This window comes from Calypte anna, chromosome 1, assembly GCF_003957555.1.
Source record: "Calypte anna isolate BGI_N300 chromosome 1, bCalAnn1_v1.p, whole genome shotgun sequence".
Taxonomy (NCBI): Eukaryota; Metazoa; Chordata; class Aves; order Apodiformes; family Trochilidae; genus Calypte; species Calypte anna.
In genome coordinates this window covers 146,730,672-146,750,736 of record NC_044244.1, presented here as the reverse complement: position 1 = coordinate 146,750,736, position 20,065 = coordinate 146,730,672, and the positions used below count along the sequence as shown (strand labels likewise).

Sequence of the window (20,065 nt, the reverse complement as noted above, 5' to 3'; positions counted from 1 at the left end):
AAAAATTCAGCATGTGCCTAGTGCTGGGCACCTAGTGCCCTTCTCTATCGAAGGAAACCATAATTACTTGCTTGTGTCACTACATTAAAAATGTGTATTTTCTCCAAAACAAGTTAATAAATACAACACAAAGAGTCCATTAGGCAGTTATTTTGCAAAAGAGAAACTTAAATAAAATACTGCTCTACAGTTACTCTAGAAAGCCCATTCCCAATGGAGATTACAGAAGCTAATACCTATGATAATTAAGATTGAATTTTAGGAATACAGTTTGGGTTTTTCTTTGGTTTGTTTGTTTTTTTTACCTTGTCAAGGGAATTGCTCTTGTCACTGTGTCTTTCTGGGAGACTGTTTCCTGAGTCTGTGCTTATAAGAGAGCCTCGTGAGTCAGCATTCCTCACGCTGTTAATATTCGGAGTTGATGTGGTGTATGGGGAAGCTAAAAAACACCCAAACAATATAAAAGTCTCAAGGTATACATATAATGAAAAAAGTCACTCTATATTTCAGTCAGACTTCTAAAACAAATATATATATATCTTTTAAGAAGGTAAATAACTAGCTGCATTAAGTCACTTTAATGAGAAAGTTATTCTACAGTTTCAAAGTATTTATGTATATACTAACACAAACATATACAGCCAGGTACACACATGTAAAACACACACGTAGCAATACATATATACCTAGTTTAAGAAGTATGTATATTTAAGAAAGCTCATTTTTAATCTGATTTTTTTTAATTGACTCGTAAGAGATACAACTAATTACAGCACATAACAAGTAGAAAAAAATATTAAGAATCACAGAAAAATTTGGGTTGGAAGGGACCTTGAAACACCATCTTAATCCAACTACTCCTGCAGAGAGCAGGGACATCTTCAACTAGATCAGGTTGTTCAAAGCCCCACCCAGTCTGAATGTGAATGTTTCCAGGGAAGAGGCTTCTACCACCTCCCTGGGCAACTTGTGCCAGTGTTTCATCTTCCTCACCTCTTCCTTACATCTAGTCTAAATATCCTATCCTTTAGTTTAAAACCACTACCCCTTTTCTTACTCTTAAAGGGCCTATTAAAAAGTCTGTCATCAAGAAGACAGGCAGAAGGATGCCCACAGATGTGTACAAGCAGCATTCCACATAGAGGTGGTCTCTAATATCATTTATAACTGCACTCTTGCCCTAAGTGATGAAAGCCAGTCTTGCCTTCTGTTTCTCTTCAGCAAGAGAAGCACTAACACCTTTGATGGAGACAAAAAAACCCAGCAGCTCTGTCCAGGAAATAGCTTTTAAAAAGATCTCATTTACAGATTATCAATTCCATTCCACTCTGAACAGCTGATTAGTGTTAGAGTTCTGTAAATGAAAGTAGCAGTAGAATTCAAGTATTGACACAGAAAGCAACCAGAGTTGGACATAGAATAATTATTTCTGGTAACAAATGAAAAAGGAAACTGGCTCTTTAAAAACTCATTTTATGTTTTAAAAGTGCTTACCAATGCCAGAGATAACACCAAACAGATCTTTAGGAAGGTTGTTATCCAATGTGTTTCCTGATTTTTGTGGTGTTACTAGCTGACTTGCAGTTGGCAAATTAATTGCATCATCCTTTGCACTCTGAAAAAGAGAGGAAAATGTGATTATTATTTTCCAACATTATGGACTTACCGAGTATGACAGTTTTTATTACTAATTTCTTTCTTAATCTTTTTATTACCTATACTCAAAAGCAGGGTATAAGATATTCAGGTATTTGCACAAGCTTGGGATAGCATAAAATTTAAGATACCTCAGGAAATATTGAGTAAGTGAACATTCCATATAATTTTAAATGCTATAAAACAGTACTTTGAAACTATCAATATTACTTTTATTTCAAAAATCCACACATTCCTTTTGTTGCAGGGTACTGTCAATTTCTTAATATCAAAGGGTAAATAGCAAGACAGACAAAATTAAAATACTGGAATAATTAAATCTTAGATTCAATAATTGTATCACAGAATGGTTTGGATTGGAAAGGACCTTAAAGATCTCTAGTTTCAGTCCTACTGCCACAGGCAGGGACAATTTCCATTACATATCAGGTTGCCCAAACCCCATCCAACCTGGCCTTAAACACTTGCAACTATCATATAGCAATATACACCATTAGAAATTCCATTTGAATTCCTTCTCCTGTAGTCCTCTTGGAGTTCAGCTGTTCCAAAAAATCACACTCCTTCAGGGTTAAAAATTATTCTCCAATTTCTAGAAATTTTTTTAACTTGGCACACTTATTTCAGTATTGAACTGAACTGGAAAAATAAGATGAAAAATGAAATCTACCACCAATATACAGTCTTTCCTAATAAGCAGCAACAGTTATTTGCAACAGTTAATAATAAGCAGCAACAATTAATGAAATTGTTGGGATTTTAGCAAACATGACATTCTCTTTATGTTAGATGTCAAAAGGCATATCCTCTTGGAGTGCCTCCATTGCCAGGATCTAAAATAAAGACAAACTTTTATACAAACTGGCAGGCAAACTAAAGAGAAATGTAATTCTTGATTAAAAAACAGAGATAATTAAATGAAATCTCTCACAGAAAGTGTTATCAAAACTGGCTAACAGAAGAGGAAGAACATTAAGCTATAGAAACAACCAGTATTTTTTTACTTCAAATACACTGTTCCTTCAGCTACTTTAGCTGCTCTTCTCAGAACACTCAAAAAGATGCAGCAGGTCCAACCCTGTGTGCCCTACAATTTGTATTGAAAAACAGGTACATGCATCAGAGATTCAGAAAAAGCAAGATGTTACTCAGCAGTATCATCACAGGGCATTGGAATGATGCTGTAGTGATCTGTCTGGCCTTAGCATTCTTCAAAAATCTTCAGAGTCAGGATCAGAAAAGGCACTGAAACCTGTGTGTAGCACCAAACTAGCTAATTATCATGTTAGAGACATAAGCCATGTGGAGTAGGAAAACTGCAGCCAAACCAGAAATGTTACTAATCTTTTGATCCAAAGAGAACAAACTCAAGAGAATTCTGAAGCTTATGAAACTCTCTGCTTGCCAGAAGTATGCAGTGTTTCATATACGTGACCAATAAACTATGAGAAAAATAATTCAGAGTATCAAATAGAAGTGGTCACTCACGTTGCTGGAAGGGTTAACAGGAAATGGAGACACATCTTTAACATTGATTCGCTGAACATTTTCTATGAGCAGTCCAAAGAGTGGCAAATACATCGTGGCTATTCTTGCTTGATGGCTCTAAATAGAGTTAAACACTTCATTAACAAATCACAGATTTCATTTTTAATCCCGGTGCTTTTTTTTTTCAAATTATCCACTTCTAAACTACAAAAAAGAAGCATTTCTATGTAATTTACCAGGCTAGAGCCCACATCCCTAAGTTTGTAAATGGCAAAAAGCAGCAAGCATCACTGTATTTCATTCCAATTTGCATATGGTTAATAGGTTTTATTTACTGTTTCAATATAATGCAGAAAAAAAGCCAAAAATACTCTCATTTTAGCTAAGACTAAACAAATAAATTAATATTACATTAGCTTGATAAATTAAGGACATCTTCCATTAAAAATGTATGGCTTCTTCGATGTGCACAATGTTAAAAAGAAGTCCAGGAAGATTAAAAATAACTCAAAATTCAGTATAATGACTTACAGATTTCTTCTATTCGTTTAACTAACAATAGATGATGGAAGGACAGCTGCCAAATATTAAGACTTATAAAAGTAAAGAGCTTTTTAAGAACAGTTTGTAAAGACCTCATTACTTTAAGAATAGCAGGTAAGACTATCCCTCACTAAAACTTAATAACCACATATAATAATAATTTTAGAAGGTGCTTTGTGCATTCATTTGCTAAAAATATAGGACTGGTAGATTGACTTGGATACTGTTTTTATACATACCTTCATCACAGTCTGAACAGGAACAGCATTGCTGCAAAGCAGTTGTTGGGGGTTTTTTGGGGTTTTTTGTTTTTTGTGAAAGAAAAAAAGCTTTCTGTATGCATGCACATTTAATCTTAATTATTTTGCACTACTAAGATAGCAATACACTTACCCTGGAAGCATATCTATCATCAAAAGAATGCTTTATCATCAAATTCTTGAGCACTCCAATAGCAATCTGCCGCACATCTCTGAACTCCTGCAGTGCATTTCCCACCTCCCTGAGAAGCAGTCCCACTAAGAAGTGATTCTTACAGAACTCATCAGTTAATGAGTAGTCCAGGTGAAGGTCTGGAAGTAAAGTTCAAGTTCTATGTAAGGAATAGTACTATTTAAATCAATTTATCAGTTAACTTGGCTGAACTAAAATGTTTTCTACGTTTCTGACAAAGTCATATATATGTATTATATACACATATGTTAAATATATAATCAGTTATTCATATATCCCCAGCCCAATTCACTGCATAATGATACATTTATTAAACAGACAATGATGATATACATCCAATCAAAAGAAGTTGGAGAAATTTATAATATTTTAAATATTTTAAATATTGTCCAATATTCAAAAGCGTTCCTATTAAATTTACCTGGACCAGAATCTTCTGGGTCTGAATTCAGACTTTAAATCTATATTCAGGTACTGAAAATACACACAGTGCATGAAGATTGTGTACAATCTTTCAGGAATTTAGTTGTATTATAGAAGGAGAACTTAATTTTTTGTCTGTGGCTCAGTTCCAGATTAATAAATTTGAAGGACTGCAAGCCAAACAGAGATTAAGACCTTCAAGATTCCTGTACTGCAGTTTTAAGCTCCTTCTTCTTTATCTTACATATGTATTTATTATGAATATAATCTACAAAGCCTGCTAAGAACTATGATCTCGGATGATTTATGTTCTCTAAGAAAATGCTCCCAAAAATTTGCAGTATGTGGTAAAGTATAATGAAGAGATTGGATTTCCACCACACATTGAAATTAAGTAATGTCTTCTCAATATATTAGGACATAAATTAACTTAATCTAGAGAAATTACACCTGCATTATAATACAGTAGGCAATTTTGCTGCTGTAATTAAACATTTAAATACATTTTCCAGAAGTATTTATATATTCAATAAGAATTGCAATACAACTGGAATGAAAGAACGTTTTGTTTGAACATTGCTTGAAAGAGTCCAGCGCAGAGCTACTAAGATGATTAAGGGGGTGGAACATCTCCCTTATGAGGAAAGGCTGAGGGAGCTGGGGCTCTTTAGTCTGGAGAAAAGGAGACTGAGGGGTGACCTCATCAATGTTTTCAAATATGTAAGGGGTGAGTGTCAAGCAGAAGGAGTTAGGCTTTTCTCAGTGGTGACCAGTGATAGGACAAGGGGTAATGGGTGTAAATTGGAGCATAGGAGGTTCAAGTTGAATATTCGAAAAAATTTTTTTACTGTAAGGGTGACAGAGCCCTGGAACAGGCTGCCCAGGGGGGTCGTGGAGTCTCCTTCACTGGAGACATTCAAAACCCGCCTGGACACATTCCTGCACGATGTACTCTAGGTGGCCCTGCTCTGGCAGGGGGGGTTGGACTAGATGATCTTTCGAGGTCCCTTCCAACCCCTATGATTCTATGATTCTATGATTCTATGATTCTATGATTTTGCTTAAACCACTGCAGTGCAATTTTATTTCATAAAGTATTTCATATCATATATATAGTATAGTAGACAGACATATAGAAACGTATGCACACAAACCCAGCACATCTGACACAGCGAAGTCCAGCTGCTCCTCAAGAAGGATTTTTGTGTGATAATATCATCCATCTCATTTACACAGTGAATATGACAGCTTAAGGGAAACTTTAGCTTGAAGGTCTTAATTGTTAGTATGTATGTAAGTTTAAAATTTTAACCCAGGATGTGTTCAAGAGTTTCTCATATTCACTTTCATTGCTCAACAGAGTAGTCAAAACTCAGATACTAATCTCAAAACACTTTGATTTTTTAAAGAGCCCTCCCAGTAAGGGAATCCACTGAGTCAGAAAGCAACACAGATGAAACTGCACAGATGTTCTGCAGACCTTCTTGTAATGCAGACAAGAGCCAACTGCATCACCCGAGACCTCTTTTGATTGAGACACCAAAACAGAGCCAGAGACACTTCTGAGAAAGGTTTTCTTTCCTGGCCAGATTCTAGTTCAGCAGGGAGTACCATTTACAATTCGTTGTTTTCTCTGGTTTTGCTCTTCTCTTAGGGCCTCTAAAGCAAGGATTCATAAATCCCCCTGCTATGGAAAGACTTCTGCAGTGACAGTCCTGAGGACTGAAAGAGCCAAACACAAACACAAGTTCTATGCAGCTCTCCAGCCCTTACTCACAAATCTTGTTCTGCCACCTTGTTGAAAGTTTTAATTAGTTATACTTTACTATGTGAGCAATCTACTGAATAAATACTTCAGAAAAAAAAATAACCTAATCTACAAAAATACAAATGTTAGACAGATTTACTTGTAAAAGCATCTCCCTCAACTCTGCTTGTTGATGTTTGCTCTGTTTCAATGTCTGGAAGAAATTAATAATATCTTCACAGTCACAAATGTAATAGCTACAAACCATTTGTTTTGGCACAAGGTTTGATGTACCAGGAGCCCAGCTGGGCTAGACAGGGCATTCCTGACTGAACTCTAGTGAAAAAAAAAAAAAAAAGAAAAAGAAAAGAAAAGATGCACACAAGATAAAAGCACTCATGAAGTGTGCAGGGATAGTGCCAGGAAATTAAAAAACTCAGCTACAATCAAAACTGGTAATGGACAAACAAAACCAGCTTCTACCACTGCCTTAGCATTAAAAGTCTGAATAAGGAAAACGTGATATTTGCTGAGTGGGGACTGTGATTTACAGATAGTGGTCTTGAGTAATGCTGAAGTACTCCATACCTTCATTACTTTATCTTTAACTGCCCCAGTTCCCAAGCCTTAAGAGTCTAGAGGCCAGGTTCAAGAAAGAAAACTATCAGGAGTGTATAAGGACTGGGTCATCTCCCAGGAGATCTGCAGTAATGCAAATCCACAGCACCAGATGAGACTCAGAGAGTTAGCTGGTATCATGGGAAGACCTCTCACCATCACCTTTGTCAAGCCATGGTGATCAGGGATATCCCATAACCAGGACCTTACAATGGCTTTAAATATTGCATACATAGTCAAAAAAGAACAAGAATAATCCTAGGAATTAAAAGCCTCACATTCAATGAGTCACGGATCAAGTCTTCCTGAAGTTAATCTTGGGTAAATAAAGAAAAGTGTGACCAGGAATGGCCAAGACAGATTTACTGAGTAAACTACTCTTTACTAACCTGTCTTCCTCACTGAACTCACTAGATTTGTGGATAAAAGAATAGCAGATGTCCACATGTTCTCTCACAGCATCACTGTATCCAAACTGGGACATAATAGTTTAGGTGAATAGACACCAAATGTGCAAAAGAATTCTATGGATCACTGGACTCCAAGGTTTGTGGCACTAGGTTTGTTCTGTACTTGAAGATCAGCTAAAAAAGTTTCCCAGGGTCTATCATACTTGATACTAATTCATCAGTGACCTGGAAGAGGAGATGGAGTGCACCCTCCTCATGAAGTCTGCAGATGAGGTACAGTTTGTTTGCTCAAAGACAGTGCTGCATTTTGGAAGGATCTAGATTCTTAGGCTTCATCAGCTAGTGTATTAAATACTAACTCATGAGAAAAAAAAACAAACCCAAACCTTAATAATCTGAGCAGAAAGGGGGGCAAAAGTCAAGGATGTATTTCAGTGACTAGATACTTTGCATATATTACTCTGCTACCTGAACTATTTATTTTAGTTTAAATGAAGGGATTACAACTTTAGGCTTCATTTAGCTCTTTTGAGGCTTACAACACACAGAATCATAGAATGGTTTTGGTTAGATGGAACCTTGAAAGGTCATACAGTCCCAAGCACCCCTCAGTGAGCAGGGACATCTTCAACTAGATCAGGTTACTCCAAGCCCCATGCAGCCTGACCTTGAATGTTTCCAGAGATAGGGCAGCTACCACCTCTCTGGGCAACCTGTGCCAGTGTTTCACCACCCTTATTGTAAAAAATTTCTTCCTTGAATCTAGTTTGAATTTAGTCTTTCAATTTAAAACCATCATCCCTTGTCCTATAACCACAGGCCCTACTAAAAAGTCTGTCCCCATCATAAGCCCGAAGTTAAACAGTCTACATGTTTAATAATGAAAAGGTGACATTTAATAAATATACCATACATTTCTTTGGAAGAGTTTACCTTGGTATCTCTGAACTCTGCCTTTTCCAAATGGCATTGGTAGATTCAAAGGGATGTAGTGCTCATGGTTACAGACTACACGGAGAAATTCAAATTTGAATTCAAAAAGAGTCTGCAAAAATAATTATAAAAACAACAGATGCAGTGATTTGAATAGCATTAACTTTCTAAGACAAATGAATGATTTCTCTCAGTCTTGACATATGAGGGATATAGACTTGTGAAAATTCAGAGGTCAGTACAAAATAATTTTATCAGTATTCATACTTGACAACTGGATGTAGCTCTACTTACTGTTCCCTTTACCCAAAGTTATCTAAGTTTACTATCATATTGATGTAAGAAAAGTCTAGACTCACAGAAAAAATTCTTTTAACATTTGGTACATGCTTTCACCATAAATGTACAGAAACTTATCAGACAACACTTCCAACATCAGGCTTTCTCACATTCATGCTTACAATTTCTGTTTAGTGTTGCACCCACTTCCTGCTTTTGCAATATACACACTTTAAAGTGCTAAAGTTGCACCTGAAGATGGGAATCAAAATATGATAATGTGATTTGGCAGGGAAAAATGCTCCAGGCACAGTGCAGGGATTTTTAAGTAACATGTTTGAGTGTATCTGGAAAGAGGTCTGAAATTTTAATGCAGGACTTGATCCACAACAATCAAGAAGCAGAAACTCCTAAAAATAATTTGTTTAAAAACACTGAGTACCTTTGGATCTCCAGGGGCAAAGCAGCTGATGTAGTTATTGATTTGCTTGAAAACAAATCCTCTGTCCATAAAAGTAAAACACCTCTGGGGAAAACAAGCAAAACCAAGATAGAATTGACTTGGTAATGTCTCAGTGCTCAGTAATTATATTTCTGTATTTAACAAGTTTATTTTCTAAACACATTGTTGGTATTTCAAGTTTTAATAAAAAAAACTATAAAACAAGCAAATTGAATATACACATGGATATGAATACCAATTTTTCCCTTAGATACAAATTATAAACTAATTCCAAATAAAAAGCAGTCTGAAGATCAGATATCTATTTTTAAAGAGATAAAAATAACATGCCACCAGCAACCTGATCTACCAATTTAATTCCTATTCTTTCTTCTACCTGCTAGACCTTACTGGCTGATAAAGAAAAGACACTGAAATCCTGCCTGATAAAGAAAAGACACTGAAATCCTGTCTGCATGAAATACATGCAAATAAATCACTACTCAGTGTATAAATGAAGCTTTTGTACATGACACTTAGCACAACCTAGAAGACATTTGAAGGAAAAAAAAAATATATATATTGGATGAGATATAAACTCATTTTAAAAAATCAACACCCCCCCCCCCGATCAAACACTTGAACAAATATCTTCTTGATTACAGAAGATGGAAGTTATACTTCAATACATTTTAACTAGGACAGAATTATATTTTAAAAGCATTATGCATATATTCTGTTTTATATGAGCTGCCTTTAACATCCTTTAAAATCCATGAAGAAGCTGTATTATTGCAAAATTAACCAGAGAGTCCAAATCACTTGTGTACTTACTTTTATAAAGGCAGCAAGGCTGTGATTTGCATTTTTTGAAGCCTCTGGATTGTCTCTGTACTTCTGAGTGATGTGTGGCATTAGCATATTAACAACTGTTTCCACTGCATGATGAAAGGAAGCTGAAAATCTCTGGTTTCGCAGCAACTAAAAAGAAATTCAGATGCAACATTTAGAATGGTTTATAACAGTAAAACATATCAGAAAACTTGCTCCAGATAAGATACAGATAACCTGACAGGGAGAGGGGAAACAAAGTTTTCAGATTTTTTTCATTTGACATTTAAAATTACATCCTTTAAAGTCAAGATTTTCCTGAGCTTTCTAAACTGAGAGGTAGAAATAGAGCAGTTGGTTAAAAGAGAATATTGCAGCCGGCACCAATATCTGTTATTAAAATTCAGGCAAGGTAGTCTTTGATATCAAAAACACATGCATGGAAGTTTGCAAGTGTAATGCATTAATATTTTTCAGTACTACAATAAATCTGATGACAAGATGTAAGAATAAAAGGGAACCCTTTTATTTTATCTATTTTGCTTTCCAAAGCAGACACCAGCAGCTTCATAGGTAGGAACTGCTACATGCTACACCCTTTTTAGCCTAGTTAAAAAAAATTTGTAGGGCAGAAAGATCACTTAAAATGAACAAGACCTTTTCAGAGTTTATATTATCATATAACTCCACGAAATAGACAAAATTTGATGCAACACGTTCATGTGAAATGTCACTTAAAGAAAGGTCATAAATCCAAGACCAATATTGAGAAATATAAACATACACTGAAAAGTCTCTTGCATACAGCATTTTGGTGCATTTTGATGAAAATTCTAAGCTTAGTTGTAACAACCCTTGGAACCTGATCTCAGAATATAGTTTGTACAGCAGCCCAGTAAACCAAACCTGAGGCCATTAGGTCTCTGCTACTGGTTGTTCCTAGTAGAAAAAGCAAATAATCAGTGCCTTCTTGTAGATACTTATGTCATTGAGACATCAAAGACATGGTGATGTTCTGAGTGATAGTAATGCTTAAGCCTACCTCAATGCACACCATATCCTCACAACACCAGGTAATCAAACCAGTCTCAGGCTCATTACTTCATTAATGTTTATAAATATGTAAGGGGTGAGTGCCAGGAGGATGTAGTCAAGGTTTTCTCAGGGGTGACTAATAATAGGACAAGGAGCAGTGGTTATAAACTGGAGCATAGGAGGTTCTGTATAAATATTTTTTCAGGCTGCCCAGTGAGGTTGTGGAGTCTCCTTATCTGGTGACATTCAAACCCCACCTGGATGTGTTCCTGTGTGACCCTGCTCTGGCAGGGAGGTTGGACTCAATGATCTTTTGAGGTCCCTTCTAACCCCCTAACTTTCTGTGACTCCATGGTTCTGTGTTTCAGGCTTTTGTAACTGACACACTGTCCCTTTAACAACTTTGTTTTCCCTAAAATTAAAGTCTTGTTAAATTGCCTTTGCTTCTCAGATGTGCACACTGACACTCTCCAAATATAAGTTATTACTAGGATTATCTGGGTCAGTAAAGACACATTAGCTTTAATGAAATCAGTGAGTATAGGACTTCTAGATGAAAGAAAAAATGATGTAACATTAAAAAATATAATCAAGAACTTGTAGCAATGGGAATGCTCACCAGTGGTAAAATACCTTACTATAAAACAGATGCATATCCTCTGGGAGAGGATACTAAAATCCTGGACACTGGCTGAGTCATTCTGAAAGTAAATTGTGTTTTGTTTACACAGAGTCCTGCTTTTAAAAATATTACATTCTGCTGTACTTATTTTATCCACCATCTGATCTTCATTTAAAAATATAATCCCTATTGTAAGGAAGTTATAATTAAATCAAGGAAATGGGTTTTCATGACAGCATATTAGTTGTTTCCTTGAAGTTAAGTTTTTTTTTTGTTTGGGTTTTTTTTTTGCTTTAAACTAATATGCTGTGAGGCTTTCTGTAGGTTTGTTAAAATCAGTAATAATGATTACTGTTAAAATCAGTAATAAATTTTGTTTAGCCAAAAAATCCAGAATGTTGTTGTAATGCAGTTGAGTCATGCATAACAAAATCCAATTGAAAACATCCTCAAATTACAGTTTCACATCACCATGTTTTGAAAAACCTTGCTTGGATGCACGGCATTCTGTAATCAGAAAAACTATCTTCTCACAGGTGAATGTAGTAAAATAAAAATTCTGCCAGTACTATCAATAAGTACTGAAACAAATAAAAAATCTTCCATGTTTTTTCAATAAAATTTTTAAATGACAAAACCATCGTTCAGTTCCAGAATTCTCTAGAAAATTTGAGCTTTAAAAAAGAACCAGTGTTTTCTGCTTTATCAGATTATACTTTCATTTCAGTTGAACTGATAAATTAATACAATTAACTGATTACATCAGTCTCAAAACAGTACATGGTGAAATAAGAAACACTATTGACAGAGCCACAAACTCCCTCAAGGGCCACCAAGTAAATAACAGAAGTTAAGTTTACTGATCCTAAAGTGGTTCAATGGATACTATGAAAAAATGAACAGAAGAAAGTTCACTTGAATTTCTGTATAAGTTCAGCTTGAATTAACAGTATTTATATGGCTTAGGGGTAGATAAAGTCTTTTCTTTTTAGCCAGGTATTTTGAGGAATTCCCAAACATCTGATCAGTTAACACAAGCAAGAAGATTGAAATCTTCAATACAGAAGGATGCAAGGCATCATATGCACAGCAAACCCCTTGTGTATGTATTTGCATTCTAAAAACTCGTGAACAATGGTAGCTGTTGCAGTATCCTAAATAGTTTTAAAAGTGATATATGCTTGTTCTCTTCCACACTTCAGAAGATACTTAAATCTGTAGTACTAGTACCACATAAATACTCAACTTCAGGTTTCACCCCCCGAAAACTAAAAACTTATTCCTAGATTAGATGTCCTCATATAAAAGACCATCAGGCTGTTTTTGAACAGTATGTCTTCCCTGACAACCTGTTTTTTTTAAAAACATCTCCTTCAGGAAAGGTTCTAGAATTTTCAGGACCACTGCTCCAATTAAAAGTTGAGATTTTATTTAAAAGGCAAAATTATTTCATCCTTTCTTTTCAGTAACAGAAAGATCTTCCTTTCTGATCTCTGTCCTTCACAACATTTGAAAAGGAGAGAACTCCTTTTCCTTGTGTAAAATTGCAACACAGCAGCTTGCATCTCACTACACTAACAAGCAAAAAATCTGAGGTCCTCTTCAAATGCAAAATTACAAGATGAAGATAGATATTCTTTACAGGTTTGATCTACTCATAGAAACTGAAAGCAAGAATAAAACACTCTGAAGTGGGGGGAAGGTAAGTTTAAAATACTCAACTGATTTTACTACTAAATGACAAGCCTCACAGAATGCATTCTAGAGCAGTGGGGAAAATAGTTAAACATTTTAGAGATACTTCTCCCTGCTTAATTCAGATTGGAAAATAAATAAATAAATCCTAGTTCTACAAAGGGTGTAATGCTGAAGCCTGGTATCTTTACTATAAGATATGTTTCAGCAGAATGCATAGTTCAACTTGAATCCATAAATCATGCTCTTCCTCTCTGCTGTTATGATATTCTGCAAATTATGTATCAAGTCATCAGTGCTAAAATGAGTCCAGCTAAATACTGTTTTAAGGCAGAATTTTTTAATTGCTAGTATATAACAGTCTAATGACAGGATTTTACTCTTGTAATTGGAAGTAATCCAATAACATGCACAGGAAAACATTTTTCTTTATTATTAGTATTAATTAGTATTATTCACATGCTTAACTGAAAAATTAATCACAAACTGTTTTAAAGATGCAATCTATTGAAATAGAAAAGTCCAGGCACTTTAAATAATTTGAACTGGGAATCAAAACTCTACTGACTGTATCACAGCAGAACAGTATTAGCATAGCACTCTACAGCTTTTTTCATGATGATTGTCCAATCAATTGTTTTTTCTCCCATATTCTTCAGATTTTCAGTTATGCCCTATATACGCAGTTAAGATACTAACAAAGATTTCCAGTCAACCTGGTATATTACTAACCTGGGACAACTTTGTATACTTGAAACTTTATTTCTAAAGTTTCTATTTGTTTTAACACAGAACTAAGTAAAAAAGCTGACACTAATTTAAGTAGAATGCAGCTTATTGTATCCAACAATGGTAGACAAATGCCTGGTTCTAAAATATGAACATTCTCCTTCAAGCATAGGAAATAACACAGAATTAAATACTGATATTTCTTATTGCGCATAGAAGGACTCTAGGCTGCATAATTCACTGTTCCCAGAGAAATTTTATATCACAGGTAATCAGGTGCTCAGGAAAAAGCCCACATATTTTTGGGTAATAGTTACCAAGTTCACAGTGCTATCTATTGCTTCCAGCTTCATAGTACCATACAGATTTAAAAAATCTTACTGAAGAGTCTGATGATTTACACAGACTGCTCTACTTTATGGATTAAGAGGTTTCTATCCTTATGTAATAATAATGCTGAATCTAGACCTGGAGACTTTTCTGTCTAATACTTCTGATTTCTCCTACTGCTACTGCTTCGCTCTTTTCCTTTCTTACAAATGAAGTAATGGCATAAAAGTCACAAACATGCATATATAACTTTCCCATCTCCCATGCAGTTTAAATATAAAATTGGAGAAAGAAGAGACTATACAAAATCTCTTTAGAAAAACTTGTAACATTTGACATACCTTCACTTTAGAGTTTTCTATCAAATGCTGAGCCATTGATTTTATCAGAACTTCAAAGAAAAACCACGAATACTGCGGAGAAAAGAAAATGTTTTAAAAGTGCCACATGCATTCAACAATTACTTCAGTGCAGTTAGTTCCTAGCCTTCAGTTATCACCAGATAAGAAGATACAGTGAGAAGTGTAATTAAGTATATACCTTCAGTAGCTTGTTGCTTGTAAGAAAGTCTGCAGATGGCTTTAAAATTGTCGTCATGGACTTTGTCAGTTCTTCGTGTACCGTCTTGAATTCAGAAGCAACATAGGGTTCTGCTTTATAAGCATACTGGGGGAGGAAAATCAGAATATAATATGAAACTATGACACAAACAATTTAAACAGATAAGACCAAATTTAAATATACTCTGTTTAGAGAAATAAAAAAAGAAACATTTTATTTACTTTTACCTACCTTGACATAAGACCTCAGGTAGTTATCCAAGCCTTCTTCATGACACTGAGCAACAATATGGATAATAACCCTAAACAGAGGTTGGAAACCAAGTGAGCCTATGGATTTATGTGATAGCACAGTCATCAATTAAACTCAACAAAGCTCTTCAAATTCTTTACCTTGTCACATTGACTGCAACTTCCTCCTGAGTTGCTCTGGTGAGAACTCTGAACAACTGATTTAGGACAGTTGGCAGGAAAGCTATCATCACATGGCCTTCCATTGCATGAAGGCTCTAAAAGAAAGCAGTAGTACCATCAGTCTTTTGAAAAAATGGCATTTAAATCACAAGTTCTGAAACCATAAAATTTGCTGCATGTCTTTTTCCCAAAATACACACTGACTGCACAATTTGGTGTTCGTTATCTAATATGCAACTGCACAGAAAGCAATTGAAAATAGTTTCCAACACAAATGTTTGGTAGTATTTTCTATATTAAAGTAAATCAGGGATAAAAAATAGGTTTTATTGAAAAGGATTTTAAAATTATTAGTTGTAGTTATTTTTACTTTTCCATGGAAATGCACAGTAGGTAATGTTTCAATGAAAAGTCTTCTATCTACATGACAACATACGTAACTATTTCATTCACCAATGCAGACATTTAGGAAACAGAAGTTCCAAAAAAACTTAGAGGTTTTTTTAACTGAGGTAAGTGCCATACTGGTATTAGTGGCATAACTAGTTATACTGGTTATACAGCTACAAGGATATTTGTTCTTTGCCATACTCTTTTGACGTGGAACTACCAGGGGTTGCCTTAGTATCATATGCTCTGCCAGAATGTTTTGGGATTGCAGAGTTTTCATGAGTGATAAAGACAAATAGAAGACTGAGGAACAGGTCTGTGAGTAAAAAGTAGTAATAATAAAAAATTAAATATTTCCAAATAGACATTTCACTTTCCTAGTGTTAATTTAATGTGTCCTGTGTTGTACCAAAGATGGTCAGAGAAGACACAGGGCAAGGAAGATGACTCAAAGCCATGGTTTTGACATAGCCAAGATCACAAAGCACTAGTTCAGAATGTGACCCAAGCAATAGGAAAGTTCTTACTTAAATGCCCTGAGCAGACAGCCCAGTTATATTAATTGATGCTATTCAAGCATGAAAACAAACTGTTATGACTAAGAAAATCAGGAGTTACTTGTGATATGTAGATTTTGAGGTGACTGAATTTTGGCCTTCCTATTAAAAACAATATTGCTGTGGAAACCATGCACTCTATGGACCTAATCCTGAAGGAGAACTGTAGACGATGAACTCCTAAGCAGTATTTTAGAAAATCAAGAATTATCTTTCCTTACCATTCCCATTTACATGTCCCTTTGATTATTTTCACAGACTAAGCCATTTTTGTTCTGAAATTATCCCTCATCAGGCTGACCAACACTGTCTCAAAAAAAAAATTTCCTCATGGTTTCCTCTTATATTGCAATTCTAAATTTATCTGGGGCAAGAAGCATCTTTTTGTTCTTTTTATAGTACACATTCCCTTGATGAGATGTAGAAAATGTCAAAATTCCTAGGTTTTTGAAAAATATCACTATATAATAATAGCTGCTATTCTCTGCCATTTTATACCTTAAGATATTTTACAAGATCAGTTCCTAGTGCACGAGCTCCAGACTCCGTTTTCTGACAATACTGAAAAAAATTATGCAAGTGCTGGTCCTGTCAAAGACAAAAAGAACAACAAATTAAATAATATCTAATATTACTACCCATAATCCAAAACAGAACACATTAAAAATCTTTACACATAAAAATCCAGATGTGTGTCCATACATTTGATTTTCAAAAATCAACTGAAGTGCACTATTGAGGGTGCTGAGAAACTGGAACAGGCTTCCCCCTCCCTGGAAGTGTTCAGGGACAGGTTGGATGGGGCCTTGAACAACCTGGTCTAGTGGGAGGTGTCCCTGCCCATGTCAGGGAGTTGGAACTACATGATCTTTAAGGTCCCTTCCAACCCTAGCCATTCTATGATTACTGATTCCAAAGACTAATTTAGAGCACATGTAATTTTTTTTTAATCCACACGTGATTTTTTCAGTGACTTCTGAATACCTGTTAGTCAGGACACCACCTATATTTGCTTCCAACAACTGACATGCAGAAAATAGCATATGTAATGCTAGTTATCCCAAGCAATCATAGCATGCATTTTATAAGCAACTGTAACAGGATTCATTGCCTTGCAGATATACCAGACATTCAGACAACTCTGACCTCTCATCTAACATGAAATGGATGACAATGTGAGGCAAAAGTTCATATTTTGAATAGTTCCCATTATGATCTGCTATTTTTCACAGCTGATGTAAAGAGAGAGGGCATGCAGGCTTTCCAAGAGCCAAAAAGGAAGAGAGATCAGCATATTGAGGTCAAGAATCATCCCAAATATTGTATATACATATAACAAACATATATTATTCCTAAAACTTTCTCATTAGTTTTATAACTCACCTGTGTATACACAGTTGACACCAGATGAGTGGATATTTTCAACAGCTGTTTGCCTCCATCCACCCATTTAATTTCAGGACCAGAATGCTGCATATACACACGCAGAGGAAAAGTAAAAAAAAATGTAACAGTACACCAGAGTAAAACTTCTTGTTTACAGTGCCACAAACAACACCTTTTTTTTTTTTTATTTAACAGGTTGAAGAAATGTGTGCAATGAATAAAGTCATAAAAAAAGGAAAATTATGCAGGCAATATTACCCAAAGCATTTATGAAGCCTTATATGTTTTTAGAAGTCCCACAGAAATTTCCTCACTGGCTAACAAAATTGCTTTCCTGTAAGTCACAGATTGCACGTTTCTCCTACATCTCCACAAAGCAACTTCTGACTAGAGAGAAATTTCTACTAGTTTTTTTTTAAGAAAAATAACACAAGAATTTCCACAGACACTGACACCCTTTAAATCTTAACACAGGTTGCAGATAGGTAGCAGCCAGTGCTTCCTTCCCATCCCATTTCCAAAGAACTGAGAATGGGAATGCTCAGCTGTCCACTCTGACACCAGTTACAGAGAGATTTTACTGCTAGATCTACATTTAGTCATACTGGTCCTAACCTTTTACCCCATGGGCATGACCAGAGACAAACAGCAGAGGCATAAAGAATACATCTACAATGTGAAAAAATGAAGGATATGAAGGAGATGATGGTTGGAAAGCTTACAGTAGTTTAAAAAAGAAAAGGTGGTAGCACAGGAGGAGAGCAGCACTTCTTCCTGCTGATTTTAGGCCTCTTCCTCCAAAATGAGTCAATTTTGTCTCTGTATTTCATTCTCTTAATCAAATCCCCTACCACATTTTACATGTTTTGTCCTCCTTGGTATATTTTTTGATACGATTTTGCAAGCTTTCTGCTTTGAAAACTACAACCATAAATTTTACTAGTGAAGGATAAAAGATCACGAAAATCAAGATGTGAGAGTAAGACTTTTTCAGGAATAAAGGACTTACTGAAAGGAGACAGCATGAAATGCTGAAAAAAATTTAGTAGAGGACTTCAGATTATTTGCATTTCTTCATAAATTCAAAATAGTTTAATGTATTTTAAAATTACTGTCACTTCTAGTTAATTATTACTGCAAAAAATAACACAAACATTTCCTACGTACATCAGCTAATCAGTAACAGAAGTAAGTACATAACAATTTAAATGAAAAACTACATTAGGGCAGGCTGATTCACATTCTTGTAAAAGTCAGAATGTAGCAATAGGTTTTCTCTCCCATTTCTGTTTGGGTTTGTTTCCTCTTGGTCAGATGTCACCACTTTTGCAAAGCACTCTATTTCAACTATAAAAGAAAAACACATTCTAGCAGAAAATCACTTAAATCTTATCAGACTGGGAAACTACAACCAAACCTTCTCTCTACACCTCTCTTTTTTTAAAGATTTAAGGATTTAAAGAGCTATTTTATATGACATACCTTTCCAATCCCCACTTCTTGATAATTAAGATAGCCTGAGGGAAGGTTTGCTGACACAGGGATCTGTTGTTCATTGGTCACCACTCTTCCATCTTTTATTAGAGGAAGCCAAGAATACCCAACTATGGAGCATTGAAGACAAGTAGTTTAAAAATATATTATGAGTCTTTACTGTACACTTATGATATATGATTAATCAACTAGGTAATGTTACTGTAAGGGCAATATTATTTGAATTCAAGCAAATAGAAATAATTTAAAAGGCAAATAAATTGTCAATGAATTAGAAAATAACATACATTTGATAGACATTGTAATACAACATTTGAGTACTTTAAATTAGAAGAAATACTTCAGATAATCTTTCAGTAGATGTAATGTAATTAGAAAGCATTACATGGGTCAAATCAACAAAATCCCACGTTATCAGACAAACATACTTCATAAAATCTCCCCAGTAGTTACTGAAAGGAAAGCATTAGTGTACAAACCTTGTGTTTCAACAACATCTTTCTTCTTTGTACTCCCTTTGCTTGAAGTATCACAGCTGACATGGTAGAATGTGAACAACAAATGGTGCTTTTCATGTAACTGAGTGGGCAATTCTATTTTAATCTGAAAGGCAAAGAATCAAAAACTTTGTACAAGTTGTCACCTACAGCAGTGATATGGCTTACTGGTTGCATACTGACTTACAAGCAACTCCATCTTACATGGTATTTGAAGCAAGACTAAGAACCCCATACACAAAACTTAAAAAAATGTACTTATATTCAAAAGGGGGGGTCTAATTTAAATTAAATCATCATTAAGAACTTTGAAACCCTCAACTATTTTCTTGTATTTTTGAAGCTTACATAATACCTAAACATGTAAAAGTTACCTCAGAAAGAAAACTTACCTCATCATAAAACTCTGGATTTTGATGGTGATGCAGAACAGCAGCAAATGCACTCCTAGTAAATATTGGTCCACCTGGCCTACTGTAGATACACTAATAATAGAAAAAAGGAATAAAAGAACATGCAAAAACCTGTGACCC

General features: G+C 35.1%; 1 protein-coding gene across 7 annotated transcripts in view; it reads right to left on the bottom strand.

Moving 5' to 3' along the window:
• DOCK9 (dedicator of cytokinesis 9) overlaps window positions 1–20,065 on the bottom strand; it is a 124,575-nt gene that overhangs the window by 38,003 nt on the left and 66,507 nt on the right. For all 7 annotated transcript variants that reach the window (XM_030465047.1, XM_030464696.1, XM_030464773.1 and 4 more), the window contains exons 19-34: window positions 19,925–20,017; window positions 19,515–19,638; window positions 19,024–19,145; window positions 17,539–17,625; window positions 16,654–16,743; window positions 15,188–15,303; window positions 15,027–15,096; window positions 14,775–14,900; window positions 14,576–14,647; window positions 9,827–9,973; window positions 8,993–9,076; window positions 8,272–8,383; window positions 4,081–4,259; window positions 3,145–3,261; window positions 1,495–1,615; window positions 306–439 (exon numbers count right to left, since the gene is read on the bottom strand). In XM_030465047.1, the coding sequence (XP_030320907.1) occupies window positions 306–439; window positions 1,495–1,615; window positions 3,145–3,261; window positions 4,081–4,259; window positions 8,272–8,383; window positions 8,993–9,076; window positions 9,827–9,973; window positions 14,576–14,647; window positions 14,775–14,900; window positions 15,027–15,096; window positions 15,188–15,303; window positions 16,654–16,743; window positions 17,539–17,625; window positions 19,024–19,145; window positions 19,515–19,638; window positions 19,925–20,017 (1,794 nt within the window). The remainder of the gene's footprint in view (window positions 1–305; window positions 440–1,494; window positions 1,616–3,144; window positions 3,262–4,080; window positions 4,260–8,271; window positions 8,384–8,992; window positions 9,077–9,826; window positions 9,974–14,575; window positions 14,648–14,774; window positions 14,901–15,026; window positions 15,097–15,187; window positions 15,304–16,653; window positions 16,744–17,538; window positions 17,626–19,023; window positions 19,146–19,514; window positions 19,639–19,924; window positions 20,018–20,065) is intronic.